Source organism: Abramis brama, assembly GCF_963993115.1.
Source record: "Abramis brama genome assembly, chromosome: 23".
NCBI classification, from domain to species: Eukaryota; Metazoa; Chordata; class Actinopteri; order Cypriniformes; family Leuciscidae; genus Abramis; species Abramis brama.
In genome coordinates, this window is record NC_139985.1 from 17,210,825 (window position 1) to 17,232,151 (window position 21,327).

A 21,327-nucleotide genomic window follows, 5' to 3' on the forward strand; every position below is an offset into this window, starting at 1 on the left:
GGTATTAGCATAACTGTCTCCTTTTACAGATTTCACTACTGTCTTCTTTTGCAGATTTCACTTACTGTCAGTGCGGAGCAACTGTTTTATGAGAATATATTACAGAGCAAGTTAGTTGAATTAAAAATGTTTAGAGCAATTTACCTGAATAACAAACACCACACACAGTTTTTATGTAACATTTGAAAGTAACTACCGCCCCCTGGAGTAACGGAGGTATGTTAGCTACCACATTGACCAAATACTCATGTCTGCAATCACATTTTCAGCATTAGTGAATTAACTCAAGATGTTATATCTGAGTGTTGACTGGCAAAAGTCTGGACATGATACAACAATTTAGGCAAACGAGTGGTAAAGAAAGACCAATGTAAGTTGAGCTTGATAAAATCATTTATTGTGCTCCAGAAGATTAAATCCTATTTAACCAGAAAGAAAGACAAATGACAAATAATCTACATCACAACAACCCTCTGTAGTTCTCAACAGCCATTTTGATCTTCTTTCAAGGTCAGCCAGTAGAAAATAAACACATAATGAAATTTGGTTGCTGTTTGTAAGAAAATGGCCCTCAGTCTTGCATTACATTCAGTTACAAGGCTTGTCCTGGCATGTGTGTATATGAAAATATGTGCATGTGTGTGAAGAAACATACTGAGCGGTGGATCTTCCCAATTACAGATGAATCCCATCTCTCTCCTTGGTAAATGTGCATGCACAAGATGAATCCTCCGCGCACCCCACCGGTGTACGGTTCATTAAATTTTAATATCGTTCAAAGGAGCTTCCTTTGCAGGGGTACACATGGGCAGGCTGACTTTGCATATGCATACCTGCAGATTGGGATTGGCATACAGAAAAGTGATGCTCTCTCTGGCCTGTTTGTACTGAACAAGGTTGTCATAGGTGAAGGCAGAACAGAGAGGATAAGCCCAGAGGAGATTGTGTCCTGAATGGGAACATGTTGTTGGGGACAGAGTGTGTCACAAGTTGGCTGATCAGGAGAAGAGCAGCACGATTCTTTCAATCTTGTTCCCTTCATTGGCTTCCCTCGTCCCTCATTAGTTCTCTGCCTCTAGCTATTCACCAGGGCCCAGGTATTCACTCTGTGTTTTATCCCAATGTTTTCCACACCAACTATTAATTAATTACCTTAATATGTGAAAGGCTGTGCTGCTAGTAAAATGACGTCTAATGTATTCGCTTTGGTCATTACTCCATTTCCATCTCCATGTAATTTTGTTGTTTGAAAGCAAACACAGCCAATCAGAACATATTTGATCTTTAATATTCAGCTATGTAGAGCAGGATTTTAAAAGTCAACGTCAAAATGTCTTGTCATGGTCAAGGACATAAACTCTGATTTACAGCACACAAAAAGGATAGTTTTTACCGTGTGTCACTTTGTGTCGCATCTGGTTAGGACACAGCATTAGCATGGAGTAGGTGACCAAGAGAGTTTGCACAAAAGCAAAGAGGAAGACCTGATCTGGGAGAACCAAATCACCAATCTATTTCTGTTTTTCTATATTTATACGCAACATGCTGAGAAAAAAAGAGTAGGAGTTTCCCTTTCACTGATGTTGGAGTTCAATCAAATGAGTAAAAAGGATTCACAAGAAATCTAAACTGTCACCACAGGAACTGTCACACTGAAGTGACTATCCACAGAAAGGGAACAATGGGTTAGCACCCCAGGCCATTTTAGCATGTAGTATGTAATGTAACGAGGCTCTGAGAAAATGAATCATGAATGTTTATTGATTCTCTTTCTCTAGCTAGCTTCAATGGCCTCTTAATATCAGAAGACCTGTAACAGACTCTCTCATCAGGTGTCCTGTCTTTAGTCAGGGATTCATTGGCATTGATAATTAGCATATAGCATGTTACGTAACAAGGCTTTGAGAAAAGTAAAATAATCAAGGATGGATAAAACTAGCAATTACTGAGAGATTTACAGGTGAAACTGGCTTTTAGCACAAAGGCTAATGACTTTGAGCACTTATCTCTGGGTAAGAACTGACAAAAGTTTTGCTTTCTTTGCAAGTTTCTCCATTTGTCTTTCTCATTTCTTTCTTTCTATAGCTAGCTTTAAGCAGTATGATCAAGGGCTTCGTAACATCAGAAGCCCCCCTAATACACTCTTTCATCAGGGGCCCTCCTGTCTCCAGTGAGGGATTCATTCAGGATGATCGTTCAGGGGATTCACAGAAAGTTCTGGATGAGGGGATACCAACGCAAGTCTCCAAGTTGTACAGAATAAATCCCTGCGTCGGTCACTGGTTGTTCAAAGCTGCATGGGGGACTGCCTCATAAAGCACCGAAAATAAAGAAATGAGAATCAAACATTACAAGTAAGAAATTTTCTAAGGTAGGGTGGTTTGACTATTAGCAACTAAAAAAAAAATTAAAACAGTGTATTATAACTGAGACCAATGAGCAAATCAAAAAGTACATTAATGTCCCACACATGGGAGCTCAAACAGCAAGTGATTCACCACTATTAAAAAGTTTTACCAACACACATGTACAAAACTAGTCCTTATAACCAGGTTCACTCAAGCTATTTGCAAATGCAATCTAGTTAGCGTATCCCCACCCCTTCCCGTCACCATCTCCAGAACCCACAATGTCCGCCCCCGTCAGCATATTCCAATTCCTCCCGTGAGCCAATCAGAGCAGTATTTCCTTAAACAAATCCAAACGGGGAAGAAAATTATTTTTTTTTGTTTTGTTTTAAATAATGACTTAATCAGCAGAACAGCCACCAAGCAGATAAATTGTCATGCGTGTCGTGCTAAAAATATCCAGCCTCCCTTTGAGTCCACCAGTTTCAGTATAGACAGCACTTGTGTGATGAAGCTGTATCTGCCAGGAAGCCAATAAATTCCCCGCTACGCTCTTGAGGCAGATTCCTCAGTATCAGTGCCCCCAGCCAGGGCTTAAAGAGCATGGGTGCTTTGTGTACATATCTAGATATGTAAATAGGTCCTATACAATAAAATTGTTCCCCCAAAAATAAATTGACAAAAAGAATTCAAAGACATTCTGTGAATGTCTCTATTGTGCATATTCTTGAGGATTTCTCATTCTCTCCTTTTTCCCCGTAGTATTCCACATTCTCCACCAGAAGGAGAACGCATGCCTAAATTAGGTAAGCAGCATCTCCCGTCTGCTCTGAAGAGAGTAATCTACAATCCAGCGCCCCGGGAAAACAATATGTTTCCTTTTGTTTACAAAGGCCCTCCCACACGTCATCTCTTCTGTGCTTCCGTTGTTTCCTCTCCGGGTAACCGAATCAAACCATTCCTCAAAGAATCCCAGACTGACAGTTGTTTCCAGGAAATGGCCCTGGTTTTGTCACAATATAAGGGTAAAAAATCATCTCTGTTTGTTTTTCATTACATCAGAAAGTTTTTTTTGTCTTTTTTGTTCACGCCTTTAATATAAAATGATAGTTTTGATCTCTAGGAACAAAAGCATTGTTATTTCCTGTTCCTCCGAACACCTGGAGTAAAGATATTCCTCAACTCAGTGCCATCACCTCCGTCCATTGTCACACTCGTACTCCACATCTGCGGGAGTGTATGTGTGTGTGTATGTTCGTGTTTGTGTGTGAGAACGTGTGTGTGTGGCTATACTCTAGTGGTGGAGTGTGAATGAGGGTGTGGATGGGGCAGGGTGTTATTCTGTCCACTGGAGTAACTGTTGAATGGGTGTAAGGAGGTGAGGCCTGGCATGCTGTTGGGTATCATAGTTATGGTGTTGGGGGTCATGAGAGGGATGTCGTCCGGTGAACGGCGCATGGCAAGCGTGTAATCGGGCGGGCAGGCAGTTCTCAGGACCACCTCGTGCGGGTGCATAGCCTCCCGGCACTCCCGCTCCAAATCGCTGTGTTTCATTTGTAGAGACATGATCTCCTCTTCTTGCGTATGGGGTAGCTCATTGGCTGTGGTCCTCTGCGGGCTGCAACGCCGGTGGACCTCATGCCTTCGCTTGTCCTTCTTGTAGTAGAGTGCGGCAAAAGCCAAAATGTTGAGGAAGAGCAACGAAGCACCAACGGCGATGGTGACGCTTAGTTCGGTCGAGTAGTCCCGCTGGTCCACTAGGAAAGGTTGGTTCTGGTTCTGGTTGTGACTGTCCTGTGTTTCGGTGGGAAACGGCGTAGGGTAGGGCCTCTTGGTGTTAACTGGGATCTTCTTTGGTGTACGTGGAGTGACCTCGGGTGGAGGCAACTTGGTGGTGGTGGAAATGATCTGGGTGACCTCATTGAGGCTATGGAGATGAGGCACCAGCTCCAGCCATAAGTTGACTTTATTGGCACGGTAATGTTCCTTGACACGGGGCTTCAAGCCAATGTGCAAGTATAGTTGATCCTTTTGGTTGTAACGCATCCAGGCCACCTCCTCAAAGCGATTGGGCTTGGTGTGGATGAACTTGGTGTCCTGTGGAACTGGCTGGTTGGGGTCACTGAAAGGTAAAAGGAAGATTTCAGTACTCCCCACACAAAAGATAATTTCTACAATTCCTCTTTCAGAATTGCACATGGAAATTCACTCCATAAGACAAATATCACACAAACCATTACAGTCAAGTCTTAGGGGAGTGCTTAGAGACCCCTAATATTCTCTCAGTGCTCATTAGGGTTTCCTGACAACGGCACCTGCTTTTAAAATTAACGAGAATATATATGAGAGAAGAAATTACACATTTGCACACAAATTGATTTGTTGTCCTCCCATGAGATGATTATATGTCTAGGCCGCAATGTCATATAAACACTAAACTCACTCTAAGTGATCAGCATTACTTTATTCACTGCATTACACCTAAATTGAAGCAAACTAAATTGCTGTTGCGTAAAAAGCAGTTGCATAAATTTAATGTAGCATAACCTTGGGAATCTTAACAAGTATTTGTGAGTGAGAATGCATTAGCAAACAATTAAGCAATGATTAAACCTTAGCACTGTTTCCTGGTAACAACAAGGTATTGTACCTTAATAGCAAATTCAATTCCTGAATTATGAGATGTTTGCATTGGTGGTCTTACAACAAAACAAACTTGCATTCAAAATCACTTCTACATCCTAATTAATAGCTGTATTGTTGGCCTCAAGGATAATTGATTAGAAATAATGCCCTGTTGCCTAGAGACTTACCCAGTCTTGGCAAAGTTGGTCCAGTAGGTCATTACCACTGCACTAAGCATCACATCATTTTTGGAGAAGTTGCAGGGGAAGAGCTCAGTTGGACCAATCATGGGCAGCCCGAAAACATACGGGATCTCATCGCCATGTGCCGCATCAGCCCAGGGTGGGACCTGCTCCGTCTGGCAGTGATGGTAGAAGGCATAGAAATAAGTAGGCGAGCCAAAGCTGGAGTGGAGGTCTGCCGTGGCCACAGCTGGTGCCACCCACTGATGATCTGTGAAGAGTGCCAGCAGGCTTTTTCTTCTGGTCTCCGCGTTGTGGCGGTCAGACCAGTCAGTGTACATAAACTTAATGGTCTCACGAAGGATGTCCTTCCCCTCAGGGTAACCATATAAATCATCCACAAAACTTGACACGGCATAGTCAAAATCGTTGGCTTGAACACCGTTCTCATTGTCCACAATGGGTTCCACAAACTTCAAGCCCTCGCCTTGGTTGACGCCAAGCATAATGTCGTAGTTGAGGAACTCCCCTTGCTCCATAAGGATCTGAGGGTCATCGGGAATTACATCACCATCAATGACAGGCCCAAAAGCGATGTGGTAGCGGGCAGGCTGGATGTCCTGCTCTAATAGTTCTTTGTAGTGTTTTTTCTGTAGGCACTCTACCATATCCACTGTATCTTTGAGGTTGCACCCCACCTTCTTGGCGAGCATGCGGGCATACTTGGCCGGCTGAAAGCTTACAGCCCAGCTGGACAAGGCTGTGCCACTTTGGGCTATGGCCCTTTGGAAAAGACCTGTACAGGAGAAACAAAACATAATCACAAAGAGAACAATCACTGCATACCACAGGGTCCAAACGTCTGAGACCAGACCTGTTTTTATTTAAAACAACTATTTATTTAATAACATTTTACATAGTCAAGAAATAGTTCAGAATTTTAAATAAAACTAAATTTAATATATAATTAAATATATAATTATAAAAAAAAAAAAAAAAAATTATAATTAGAAAAGAATTTTCTTCTAGAATGATAATTTTTATGAAGCTCTTATATTAAGTTCAGTAATTTCACTTAAATGGCAATGAAAATTACCTATTAATTGCCATTTAAGTGAAATTACTGAACTTAAACGAGCTTGGTAAAAATGATCATTCTAGAAGCAAATTTCAGATGGCACTTAGAGGTTTTTGCATCTGAACTCTTCATATATATATATATATATATATATATATATATATATATATATATATGAAGATACAAATAATCACTCTTTGATTATTTTTTTCCTTCTAAATCCTAAACTTAAACATTAAGCTTTAATTTCAGGTTTATATGGAAAAAATATCAGATTTTCAATGTGTTCTCAGACTTTTGGACCCCACTGTAGGCTATTTTCACACGATGTGCTCCTCCGAATGCAATCTGGAGCAAATAAACACATCTTGGTTTAGCTGTTTTTATGCAAATCTTAAATGGTTTGGGAAAAGAGGCCATGCAAGTCAACATGCTAATGCTGATGAACCTGAATTGTACACCGAGCTGATCAATATTTCACTTTGATGTGTAATTTTAAGGGGGAATTGAGACTATTTAAAGAATTTTGATTACAGCGCATTAATAGTAAATAGCTGTTTGAACCCTGTAAACCCCTTTCACCTATACACGTCAAGAATTGACCCATACCATTGAAGAGAAGCGGATATCATGCACAAACGTAAAGACAAAAAAAGCAAGTGAGTGAGCAAGAGAGAAAGTGTGTGCTTGTGAGAAAGACAGATAGAAAGAGCAAGAGAGAGGAAAATTGAGTTACTCTGTTACCATGACAACCCCTGGGATCTCAGTCTTAACAGTGCAGTTATGAGTAAAAACATGCTCTTACTAAAGAAGACAAAAACTATAAAAACACACATGGAAATGAAATGGAGATAAGGGGATGTTTCAGTTCGCAATTCAACGAAACGGTGACAATTTTGGATGAACAGACAAATATATTTGAGAATGGATACACTGCTAAAATTAAAAACGAAAAGGAAAATATGTGAAATATATAAAAAATTATTCAAGATTAAGCAGTGCACGGTTTGCCTCAGGGCAAAGCAATTGCATGGCACACTAAAGTCTCTTCCAAAAGTGTCTCTGGGTTCATTTGAATGATAGTGACAACCTTAAAGCAGGTCTGTGCCAGGAGACCTCTTCACAAAGCAATCTTCCAAGCAGAGAGACTCAAAATGGAATTAATGTATTTACCCTTTTTGTGCCAATGGAAGGTGAATGGTGTATTTGGACAGTGTGCTCATGGCGTGCCTGGTGATGTGTATGGACTCAACTAAATAAAGATGGGAACATGAAACGACCCAGGGAAATATAATTTCCATAAAAAACTGATATCAATCTATATATATATATATATATATATATATATATATATATATATATATATATATATATATATATATTTATGTGAACATTCTGTATATATAGTCCAGCCCTAGTGATCAGTGTTTTTTTATTATTATTATTTGACCAGTTGCAATACTCTAAATAAATAGCTATCGGTTGTCACAGGTTTTTCATAATTAAGATTGAAAATTTTAAAATGAATACACGAAGATGAACTTTAGCCATTTCAACAGACAAGACCTTTTATATGAGTACATAACACAAACAGCTTTAGCATGCAGACAAAAATTGTCAAAAGTTAAAACCTCTGAATTGTACCTTTGGTTGAATTGCTCCAACGGTTACCTTCAGAATAATGGGAAAGAGTCAGCAGGTTGACAAATGAGGCCCCTGCCCCAGATCCAAAAACAGTAATGCGTAAAGGGTCACCCCCAAAGAATGCAATGTTTTCACTCGTCCAGCGCAGGGCCTGGATTTGATCAAGAAGTCCATAGTTTCCCTTGGCTGCCTGGTCTCCTGTGCTCAAAAAACCTGCAGAAACAAGAAATAATCGAATCAGTGTATGGATGCATTGCTGTGCAACTTTAAACCCATAAAAGGATCGAAAGCTATTGAAATATTCAAAAGCAAAATGCAGTTGAAAATACGTCAGAGAAAGTGACACATTTCTAACGAGAAAAAAAACTCCTTCCAAATGCTTTTTTTTTAACATCCATGAAATGTTATCACACTTGTTCACCTCCGGAGAGCTTATGTAAACAGTTTTTAATAGTTGTTTAATAGTTGTATTTCTTGTGTATCACAGTTGGCTCCTCCTCCCCTGGAAGACAGCACAGTCAATCTTTTTTGATTGAATGAGAATCATTTTATAGACTATTTTGGGCCTAAAAAAAAACAAAACAAAAAAACAAACAAACAAATTAAGTTATATCAAATAAACAGAATTTAAGGGGAATCCAAAACATAGAGAGCACCCTATGTAGTTTGCATTTTAGTGAACTATAGAAATATACCTTTATTTGGTCAAATTTACATATATCCTTTGCAGAGTAGGCAATCCCAAAATGCACATGTGACAAACTCTAAAAAAATCTAAGCTAGAGGATGAAGTAAGATGAATATGGAAGTAAAATAATGACAAATGTTTTTGAAACAAAAAAGCTTGTTGAATTGCACTACTTGAAAAATTATGTATTGCATTAACCCTGCTTGCATTTTAATGCATTGCATTTTTAGGGCTTGCATTTTTATGGGCTGAAATTCAACATGGTTATATATTTAAGCTGTGAATATTTCGATTCAAAACATTTCACACATGTTTTCATTATTAAAAATTCAATAATTCATATTCACCTTTCAGATTTCACTTCCAAAATATTCATTCTGTTTAAAAATACAACCTATAGCCTAATATTTGACAGGCAATTCTTGGTCCATTTTATCTTGCTTTACAAATTCGCTTTCACAAATTCAGTGGTTCAAATTCTACATAAAATTCAACATTTTGGGAATGGCAGGAATATCAGTGGATTGCCGATTGATGATCTCCATAGCTGTTAGTCGACCTCACCAGCAGGGGGCGCAAGCGGCTGTTGACGAAGAAAACTATAGAGCAAGGGGTGAGAGAGACATTCATTCATGAAAACGGATTTACAGAAATGGAGCAAGAGGTAAGTATTTGTGATGATTATCAGGGCCAGTATATATATATATATATATGGAAAAGCTAATAAAGACACAAAAGCTGTGTTTACATTTAAGTCTTCACAGTCAGTTTGTACATGTAAGCAGCTTTCTCTACCGTGAACGAGATTATAATGTTATTCCCCGATGCTGATGTACAGATAAAACATTAAAACGGAAGTAGTAGACATATATTTCTCTCGTTTGTTTAGTTTTCTTAACTTTTTCGCTGTGCTGCAGAACTGGGGATTCATTCTCCAGGATCCCCCTGTGGTCAGGACAGTTAATGGACTAATACAGTGCTATAAAAGACCAAACTTTCACCTTATTGGGGATGTAGGCTATACTAGATATAGGAACAGGCAAGCAGACTCAGAATATGAACGTAACGCGGAAAATTTCACGCTAAGCGATTCCCAGTGCAATACTAGCATAAAGTTGTCTTGACACATTTAGGGACCGTCTCTAAAGTTGCATACGACATTGGTACACATTTCTAACTTCAATAGCATTTGAAGAGAATGACTTGCAGTCATAAAACCAACTGTAAATTGTTCAGGCATAATCAAACGTGCCGCACAAGTGCTGAAAAGTGAAGCCAAATCATCTCAATCGCCCCCCGGTGGCTGGTCCCAGTATAGCTCATAAAGCCCCATGAAGTCTAATGGACGCGATGGAAACTAAACAATCAAATTACACTTCAAATACATTTTTTTTTCAACGATTTTTTGCTGTCATTTTAGGTAGTTTTTATCACGCTGATTTAAGTTTAAGTGTTCATTTTTTAATGTGAATGTGACGTCATGATTGACATCTGTGTGATTGACAGCTTCTCTGAGCAAAGTAGTCACTGAGGCACCAATGGACTTTTTATTTCTATTTTCGGGAGGAGATAGGAGCTTCAACTTTAATTTCTACATGTCCATAACTGTTTATTTAACACAGTAAACTTTGTACTAAGCGTTTCTGAGGGAGTGAGGGCAGGACCTTTACGGGGCTTTACTTCCTGTTCACTTCATGTTCATGATGCACACTTTTTAGATAGTTGATATTAAATGTGGTAAGGCCTACTGAAAAAATAGCAATATTTACACATGATTTGTCAGTTTATTTAATTAAATATCAAAAATCTACTGATATTCCTGCTGTTCCTGGATGTCAAATGTTGAATTTTCTGTCGAAGTTGAACCACTGAAGTGAATTTGTGAAGCGAAATAAAATGGACCGAAAATTGTCTCGATTATTATAGGTAATTGTAATTATAAACAGAATTGAGTATTGAATTTTTAATAATGAAAACGTGCGTGAAATGTGTTGAAATGAAATATTCACAGCAAATAAAATAAAATAAATAAAATAAAAAATCAACCATGTTGAATTTCAGCCCATAAAAATGCAGGACCTAAAAATACAATGCATTAAAATGCAAGCAGGGTAAATGCAATGCATATTTTTTCAAGTACTGCAATTCAACAAGCTTTTTTGTTTCAAAAACATTTGTCATTATTTTACTTCCATAGATGAATGGCAATTATAAACCCATTCAAACTAAAACAAGATCTGAAAAAATATTTAAATCTGATAAGAAGTGCAGTATTTTACCCAATACTCCTGTATGCTATTATTATAGTTTATTGTTGTTAGCTTAGCAACATGCTAACAGCAAACTCCACTGAACTCAGTGGTGAGTAGACACTCATGTGTGCTTCGTGTGAGGAATGCTATTTGAATGACATACAGAGTACATTGCAACATGGACAACCTTACTAAATCAAGTCAGTTGCAAGGTTTTGTTTCATCAGTTAGGATGCTGCCTTAGAGGGTAGTTGCCTATGTAGGCACTAGACAACAAGGCAACTCACTATGTTTATTATTATTGTACTGTATGCTAGCAGTGTAGTTAACTCTAAACTACATTAATCAACATTACACTGCTTGTCTTTTTTTAGTTTTTTTTTTTTGTTTGCTTATGGTTTGATCTTCCTTGGTTTGGTCAGCGAGTGGAACTGCAGCTCTCTTGGGTCACTTGAAAATACAACTGTTGTTTTACCCCTCGACTTCCACTTAAGTGCATTCAAATTAAAATAGTTTGTAGCAATATATTACAAATGTCAGCGAAAAAATTTTGATTACACAGAACTAACCCAGTGGTGCGTTTTAATGGAAAACTAGTCACTAACTACTTCACTACAGTTATCCTGGGAATATATGTACATCCTGAGGGTGCTTGTGGAATACTGATTGTGTGTATGTTCAGTGAATAGACGACTGTTTGGGTCTTTGGTAATTGCCCTCGCAGTCCCAGAACACATGAAAAATAATAAAGCCACACAACAAGTGTTCTACAGAAACCTCATTTACAGTCGCAGACGACTAGAAACAATACAGTCCGAAAAGCGCGCGCGCACACACACACACACACACACACACACACACACACGCACACACACACACAAATCCATCTGACCCTTCCTCAGCTACCTTCCTTTTGTTAATTGAGTTCTTTATTGGATTTAATTAATCTAGTTGTGTTGCTACATCAAGAAGTTGATCTCCTGGAAGTGGCCGTCAAATACAAGCACGCATTTAATTGATTCCATTTAGCCAAGGCAGTGTGCAGAGCAAATCAAAAAGACCAGGCACAGGCTCGAAAATGATTAGCAATCAAATGGCAGGCTGTCAGGTGCTCATGCCTGCGGCGCAGAGCCGTGAGCACATTTGGCTGCTAACACAGGCAGGCGGCAGCCCGCTTTCCATCCTCATACATGCAGAGAGGTGCAATCCAATCACGGGGAACAAAAGGGCCTCCCTCGGCTCGGACAGTGAATAGCCAGGGCTTGTGAATGGACATGTATTTGGTACAATGTGGAGAAAACAGATTCACAACAATGCGCTTTAATGAGACGGGCAATAATCATGGATTTTTATCACAGTAGTCAACGAGAGGAGTGCTCTGGATTTGCTGTATAAGCGTTATTGGCTCATTTCAATGAAATTCAGGGTCAGCGGAACACTGTCCATGGCACATTCCCAGCTAACAAAAATATATGTTCTAAGAATGTTTTGCTAACGTTCCCATTAAGTTATGAAAACATTATTTTCCGAATGTTCTCTGAATGTCCAAAACATCACTAAAAAAACATTAACATCAACATATATATATCTTAGTGATTGCTATCAGGATGTGAAGAGACTTTCAACCAGCATAACAAAAAAAATCAAATGCCCTGCCTTTAATTATTGGAAAAAACGTTTATTCACAACTTTAAGAGAACCTTGCCACAATGTTAGCTAAAGTTCTGAGAACGTTTGCTGCTAGCAGGATTGGAAATACAGCAATATTACTAGGAATGCACAATACTCTTGGTTATTAAAAGATTGAAGACAGATTGGAAATGATTTGGCAGAAATCGAATTTTATATAAATTGGATAGAATATCCAATGGAGGATGGAATATATCATCCATCCTCTCAAAATACAAAGTTCTGATGACTTCACAGTTCCTTCCTCAGATGATCATCAAATTTAAACAGCAAAAGTGAAGCACAACTCACTTAATAAGAAGTGAACATTTCATTTTAAGCTATAACAAGTATAACAACACTCAAATACAGTGTTAAACCTTGGATGTTGTTGGTCTGTGATAAGCTAATGGAGGTGTAATCCACTCCCTGTCTCATAACAGAAATCAGGAAATTTAAACACTGTAAAGTAACATCTTTAAAACATCAAAAAAGTGAAAGAGGGTCATTTTGCAAAGTTTTCAAACACATCAATGTGCGTATTACAAGAACCTGAAGCCCTATAGAGCAAGCTATATTGGGAATGGTCCAAAAAGATAAATAAAAATGGAATCAGAATGCTATCGTTTGGCCCACAAAGTGGAATCAGAACTATAGATGAAAAAGCAACAGTACGGCTTAGTTCCAAGTGCCATGTACTTAAATTAATTCCTTTTGGAACCCTAGCAGAAGGTTTGAGATGTTAAATCTCGGTTTTGACTTGAGAAGGCCAGAAAAGGTAAAAGAGAACAAGATCAACGAAATAAAAGAAGGAAAACTGGATCCCCCCAAAGCAATGCGAGAGAAAGGCATTACAGTACATTCCTTTCAGGGTTAGAAATAAAGAGAGGCTGCAGCAGTAGGATCAGTCCCAGAGATGTTGCATTAGAACATTTGCCAGTTCGATCTCTCTCCAAAAAAAGAAATGTCGCAGCCAGACCGTTGGCGCTTTATTTGTCTGTTCTGTCTCTACTCACCCGGTAGTGAGACAAATTGGCCCTCCTGTTGTATTTGTGTCCCTAAAAATATTTACAGTGTGACAACACCTTCATACTTTCCCTTCCCATCACAGAATTATCATCCATTTCAGGGACTTCAAGACTAAAAGCAGATGCCATCTGCTCCCATACCACAGGCTGGCACCTGAGAACGCAAGTTTCAAAACTGCAAGAGGCGATGAAATGAACTGCCAGAAGTTGCTTTGAAAAGGTTACAGTCACTAAAATGATGGCAAGACCGAGTCACTGCCTCAAGTGGTAATTAGCTGTACTGCATGTTGATAATTAAGAAGTAATGTACAGTGACCACAGATGGTATGAATTACTGGCTCTGAGCATTGTCTCTGTCAAAGGAGATTAATACACTAAAGGTTGGCACAGGCTAACAACAGTAACCACTCCAGGATCCCGACTGAATTTGACTTGACAGACCTATTCCCGTCTTCATTGCTTTGATATGCAGAATCCAAAACCTGAAAACTGCTGCTCCAGGCGAAATACACAGAATTTTATTCAAACGTTTATTTATTTTTTTTCATAGGGATATTACATTAAAGTAACCCACTTTCTTCTAGAGAAAAAATCCATCTCCTTTTATTTTCCTCCTCTCCAAGGAGGATGAGTAAATTAAATTACTTCTATAGGTAAGGCCCACTGTTAGCTGACTTGGACGAACATACTGCAATTTCAGTTCTATAAACATTTTAGTTACAAAATGTAGCATAACATCATGTAACACATTGTAAAAGAATAAAAAGCATAATGATAACAAACCATATTAACAGTATAACAAACACAGCACATAAACACAAACCAACATATAACATGACATGAAATGACATGACTCAGACATATTGTAATGCAATTAAGATGTCGCAAAGTATCATAAAATGTAAATTCACATACTATTATACAACACAACTCAGACATAAACTAGCTGTAGCACAGATGCAGTAAATAAACGAATATAAAGTAACATAACCCAGAAGTAACATAATCCAGTAGCACATAACACAACACATAACGTAACATAACATAACGTAACGTAACGTAACGTAACATAACATAAGGTAATGTAACATAACATAACATGACATGACACATAACATTGTAACATAACATAACATAACATAACAAAACTCAAACATAATCTATACATAATGTAATCAAGATAAAGTAACAACGTATACCACATCAAGTAACATACAGTAACATAACATAATAAAACATGACATAAACAAACAACACAGACATAACATAACAAAGATGTTGCACTAATATAAAATAATTTGGTTGCACTTTTTTTTACAGTACATACACTTACAATGTACTTACAATGTACTTCCCAAGAAAGTACTGAATAATATAAGGTAACTATATGGGTTAAGATTAGGTTTAGGTTTAGGTTTAGGGGTATATTCAGGACTGGTACCAGTTATTACCCAGTTATTGTAATTAAGTATACAGTATGTGAAACAGGACTGTAAAATAAAGTGCTACCAAGAATTCAGACATAGCACGTAACATAACATGACGTAACACAACATGACGTAACATTCGTTGGCAAGTAGAGCCTATGGTGGGAGTGCCGTTTAAGGGTTCAGTAATGTGCTAATTACATTAGGTGCTTGCTGAGTAGCATGGGGAGCTTAATGAAGGCTAATGTAAATACTTGCACTTCACTTATTCCACCTCGCTAACTTTGCTTAAGGGATGCACAGCATCCTCTGACAGGGCCAAACAACTGTTGTGAATCTGCAGCCAACACCACAAACCGCACCAACCTGCAGTCCGTATGGATTGAGTTGTTATTTTATGTATACAAGTGAATGGAATTTAAAGGCTAAATAAAATATGGCTTTGAATAAACATGAAACCTCATAAATTATACACATTTTCAAAATAAAACCTTTACAAGGTAAGAAAAAAAAAAAAAACCTCTGTGGAACATGCATCCAGCAATGAAAATACAAATTTGGGGACTTTTTAATCAGGTTTTTAAAAGTATCAGATACTATTATGAGCCACTGTTGGTCACCAGGTGCTTAAAGTCCCCCTGTAGTCAATAATTGTATCCCTTAAAACTCATCTTGATCACCAAAATTACATTGTTAATTTTTTTTTTCCTTGAAGAAAAAAAATGTCTGCATGCCTTAATAAAATAGCTTGAATGTAACTCTACACCCTTGCCTCATTTATTAAACATGGTTCTATGAATAAGCAAATTACAAAATGAATGATGCATTTGTACAGGGTTTATCTTAAAGCATATTAAAAACACCACATAGACATAAACAACATTAAAAGCTTGATTTTCAAGCAGTTTTGAAGACCTTGCTATTGTGGACACCTTTCTCAAGAGCTTGTTTGAGTTAAATTATAGAAGAAAAGAGTTTAATGACAGTACCACCATCACACAAAACGTTATTCAACTGTTACATTATCTGTCAAGCCAGTGTTTACCCTTTTCGGTAACTGGAAAGCTTTGATGAGGTTTTATTTGTGTTGCTGCACATTTAATCTCTGACCAGTCTCCGCAGCAAGAGACTAGTTGAAAATCGAGCAGTTTTTTATTAGCACTGAAGATAATGCTAATGATAATTGTTGAAAATGATGTATAATTACAAAGTACCATGCAATACATTTCTTAAAGGTCCATAAATGTAAATTTTGAAGCAATAATTCAACCAAAAAAAGAAAATTCCTGTATGCTATTATTTCCATGTTTTGATTATTGTGTGGACAAAAGACACTTCAGAGATTCTCCTTTTGTGTTCCACTGAAAAATAACAACAGCATTCAAATGTGAGTAAATAATGATGGAGTTTTCATTTGCTTTAATATAATCCATTTGTATAGTGGTTATTTTGAATCTGAATGTCATTCATATGCCTCACAGGTGGCAAAACAAAATAGCTCTGTGTACGTATTGCAGAGCACAATCTCTAAGTTCAAACATCAACAGGATGCAATAATTGTTCTTAAAATACTGCCATGCAACATACATGAAAGCCCCAAACTGCAGCACGGCTTTCTTTGAAATGTGCTTCTTGGTAGTTGCATTGCTTCAAAACCTGATCTGAATTGTTAACCAGCTCCCTTTCCATAGAAAAGAACAACATTTGCATACAGATAACAGCCTTCTGCGGGTTTAACACACACACATACACACACTCCTAGCAGGATGGGGAAAGTGAGTGAGTGCGAGCGGGAGAATAAAACCTTTTCATAAGAAGTGAGAGTCTAAAGATAGCCCTCCATCTTTTTTCCTTCTTGCTCCTCTCCAGTGCACATCCTGGAAATATTCCTCTCCTCTGACATGTGTGAGAGCAAGAGAGTGCAGTTGAGTGCTGTCTTCCAGGTGGAAAGCACTCTTATCTAACAGAGTACATCCAGATATTTTTTTATTGAGATTATTTCTCTTTATGTCGATAATTATTAAAGGCCTCCCCTATTCAGCGATGGAGACATATGGGTGTTTCTTCAACTTCTGGAGTTGTAAACTCTTTGAAAGACTTTATGTAATTTCTCTACTATCAGTATCCAGAAGTGCATATGTATGAATTCCAAGATAATAGAGTCTGTGAAAACAAAGGTAAAATACATAAAAGGCATTTAAAAAGTAGCAAAAATATATGATGAAAGCACAAAAAAAAGTGGTAACACTTTATTTTGATGGTCCCTTTTGAACATTCTGTTGACTTTAAGTAGCCTAACTTCGCAACTGCATGTCAACTAGCTCTCATTAGAGTAATTAGTGGACTGTCTGCTTAATATCTGCTAACTCTTTATTGTGATGGTCCTTCAACAGTCATTCTACTGACTATCAGTAACTTTGCACCTGTCAACTTATTCTAACCCTAACCCTACCAGTCTACTACTCTACTAACACTCTAATGAGAGCTAGTAGACATGTAGGTGCAACATTACTTGTTGTCAAAAGAATGTGTTGAAGGCACCATCAAAATATAGTGAAAGTTTTTATGTGATCTTCGCCTTTCAAAACAAAAGTTGAAATCTGTTAGTTTTAATAAAAATCTACCCCAGTGTCCGTAGCAGAAGAAACACCCATACATGACCTCAGAATCCTGCTTGGAACCTGGAGGCAAGGTCTCACTAATGAGCCCAGACGAAGAAGGGGATGATGTGAAGACGAGTTCCATTGCCCGCTCCCTCCCGTAACAAACGCACAGCTTTGAAAATGTCATCTCACTTCTGCAGTGGTGACAGTGCCGTCTGCAGTCAAAGCGGCCCACCGCTGAGCCAAACACCAAGTGTTTAAAAAAAACTGCATTCGTGACGATCTTTGTCTGTCAACACAACATATCAGCTCACTTCAGGAAAAAAAAAAAAATAGCAGTTACTTAGAGGTTAGAGAAATGTGTTCCAATAAGTTGTGTAGTGGCAATCAAGCAGGAGTTTGAGTCTGACTCGCATCTAGGGTCCAAAATTACCACTGAGCAAACAAAGACAAGAATAAATTGGCTTTTCCGAGTATTTTTTAACCATTTTAGACACGGAATAAAAAAATGAAAGGAAGAAAACCATGATGCCTCTTAATGTTTTTGCAGTTATGGTGCTGTTTATCCGAGGCACAGAGGATACTCTGGACCGAGGGAGACGGACTAGATACTAGCCTGTGATTTTTGTCTCACTCAAACCACTGCCTGCTGTTGCTTCTGATTGCTTTTAGAGAGAAAAGCTGCCCATGACTGCCCAAACCAACTGTTTTCTTCGTAAAAATAGCATATTAGCGAAAAAGAGCTGGAAAACAATCCAGTGCGTATATGTATTTGCTCTCTTTACAACGTGTGTTCACAGCGGTGAGCAATCACAGACATGTTTGTTGATTTCTTGAACGCAATGACCAACCACATTGTGTTTGAGTTAGAATCCAGTTACAATTTTTTGTCTAGTGCTGAGTTCTGCATGCTGGCAAATCCTCTCTAACAAACTGTAAACATGTAAATAAGTGATTCATTGTGTAGCCAGCTTCAATAATTAATATAACGGAACTTTGTGAGATTGCGATGAATGAGAGACAGCTTTTTAGAGATTGTAAAGAGAGCGCTCTTTGCACGCTGTCTAGGCGACATGATAATTAATATAATATATTCAGAATTTGAATAAAATGTTGGTTTCCATGCTTGACAAGCAGCCACACGCTTTAAAACATAGGCCCACCCATGAGGGATTCACTCTCGAAATTGCGATGACTGACAGTGATAAGCACATAGCAAAGGACGAGACAAATACCCTCACTCGTTTCAGAAGCACCCTCAACAGTGGTTTGTGAACGTACAGACGTTTTAATAACAAATACTTTGTTTGGAGCGTTTATGCTGGGACGTGTAGGTTGTTGCAATCTTGTCTTGAAAATATTTCATGGAAATCTATAACACTGGAGTTCAATGCATCCTCTCTGAGCCAAAAAAAAGCAATATAAAAATAAGAAAATAAAATAAAATGAACAAAATGGGGGTTTATGTGACATAATGTGGACGACTTTGTCACCTTGAGCCATTAAACATAGCTTGGATACTGAGCACATCTCCATAAATATCTTTTGTAATTACAAATGATCAGAAATGTTTAGTTTTGAGTCAAACAAACTGAAGCTTTCATACTCAGATTAGGATCTGGGTGTCCTCTGCTCACTTATAGCAGTAACCTCAACATGTTTTTGATCTTATTATGTTGGCTTGATCATCTTGCCAGACTGCAGTGAAACCAAACAAAACCAGCTTTGATCTCAGACTACACTACTATCTTTCATAATAATGGGACAGTCAGCCACAAAACTATGCCTGCATCCTCAAGTTTACAGTCTCTGCAGAACCAGACTGTGGGGTGGGGGTACTCTGAAAAGGCTCTGAAACGCCTTTGGAGATGGCTTATGGTAGAGAAATGAACATTCAATTCACGGGCAACAGCTCTGGTGGACATTCCTGCAGTCAGCATGCCGATTGCACGCTCCCTCAAAACTTGCGACATTTGTGGCATTGTGCTGTGTGATAAAACTGCACATTTTAGAGTGGCCTTTTATTGTGGCCAGCCTAAGGCACACCTGTGCAATAATCATGCTGTCTAATCAGCATCTTGATATGTCACACCTGGGAGGTGGATTGATTATCTCGGCAAAGGAGAAGTGCTCACTAACACAGATTTAGACAGATTTGTGAACAATATTTGAGAGAAATAGGCCTTTTGTGTACATAGAAAAAGTCTGATTTTGTAATTTTTTAAAAAGAAGTAATTTTGTTCAGTGTATATAGTACGCAAAAAACAATACACCAAAAGAGTAGTTTGTCCGAATACAGTGTTCAAAAAACAGTAGGCGAAAAGTCCTTGGATGAACAACTAATGGAACAACTAACATTCGATGGACACTTTACTATCCCACGATAGTAGGGCTCTAGGCCATGAGAGGGGATTTATGAATGGAAGTGAAGGTCGTAACAACATGGCGGATGTAGTATGTCCGAAATTTACTCATACTACCCATATTCATATAATATAGAGCATATTTTTTTAACGGTCGCAAAGGAAATTCAAATTCAAATGAAGTACCTACTCAGACAGTATGCAATTTCGGACGCAGCGAAAGTTTAGCGTCAAGTGACTGTAGAATGCTATGGTTGACCAATCAGAATTAAGTATCAAGTATTCCAGGCAATCTTCGCAACTCCTGTTAATAGTTTAAAAACTACACATTTTTGCACTAAAGGGATTAAATCAGACATAGATTATTAAACTAGAGGATTGCATCAGCGTTAAAAAAAACTAACCAGACCAGAGCGATGATCCCTGATTATTTGTACACAACCATGCAGGACATGCCAGAACTCCAAACATCCTCCCCCACAGTTTGGCAAAGCGACGTTTGTGGAGAGACTCCTGTCTGTCAGTTCTGTCAGATGCTTTTGGTGAAAGAGCAGAAAAACATGAGATGAGGTGTCAGAGAGGGCATGCAAGACGTTAAGGGAACAGTATTGAATGCTATCTCAGGGGGCACAGCGGTTAACCATGTTTGACAGCTGCAGCGGCTCAAGCCTGTACCTGAGTCGCTCCAGCCAATCAGAACTCTCTTGGCCGTGCCTGAACCTGCGGCCAGTGAAGCACCGAAAAAGAGTGCAAGTGCATTCTGACACCCTCCCAGATTAAATGTCACAGAGTGTCACTGGGTCCTAATGCACCACAGTCCTTCACTCATGAGTTGGATATGACTATCGACCCATCACTGCTGTGCCACAGACGCCTCCTGATTATCTTTGTCTTTTCGCCCTCCTGTCTCAGGACTGTCCTCTATAGAGATGTCTTTTATACACCCCAAAAAATGCAACAATTAAAAAATAAAAAAATAAATAAAACCTAGTACCAAGTTCTTAGGTCTTCGTAAAAATGTTTTGCCTTTTTCAAGAAAAGTTTCATTTAATTTGAAGTTCTAAAAATGTCATGTTGTGTAACCATCAAGTAAAAAGTAATAACATATTTACTATTATATACAGTTAAAAAAAAAAAAAAAGAGATAAAAAAGAGATAAAAAGTTTTTTTTTTAAATTTTAATATTAAATTATAAAATCATGGAAATCATTAAGTAACTAAAACTAAACTTGCTTTAACATAAAAAGGTCAAATTATTTTTTAGAGACTTGTTGACATTGACACACTCTTTTCTCAGACATAAAAAACCTAGTTTAAAACACATTTAAAAAAAGGTAAACTGTTTTCTTATTTTAATATTAAATGACAAAACCATGAAAATCAAGAACTAACCTTGCATTATCAAAAAAAGGTCAAATTAT

The 21,327-nt window shown here is 38.1% G+C and overlaps 1 protein-coding gene across 3 annotated transcripts in view; it reads right to left on the reverse strand.

Moving 5' to 3' along the window:
• Positions 1-381: 381 nt before the first annotated feature.
• nlgn1 (neuroligin 1) overlaps positions 382-21,327 on the reverse strand; it is a 298,549-nt gene continuing 277,603 nt past the window's right edge. For all 3 annotated transcript variants that reach the window (XM_084100585.1, XM_084100586.1, XM_084100584.1), the window contains 3 exons: positions 7,878-8,090; positions 5,162-5,951; positions 382-4,470 (listed from right to left, as the gene is read on the reverse strand). In XM_084100585.1, coding sequence (XP_083956711.1) covers positions 3,636-4,470; positions 5,162-5,951; positions 7,878-8,090 — 1,838 coding nt within the window. In that variant the 3' untranslated portion in view covers positions 382-3,635. The remainder of the gene's footprint in view (positions 4,471-5,161; positions 5,952-7,877; positions 8,091-21,327) is intronic.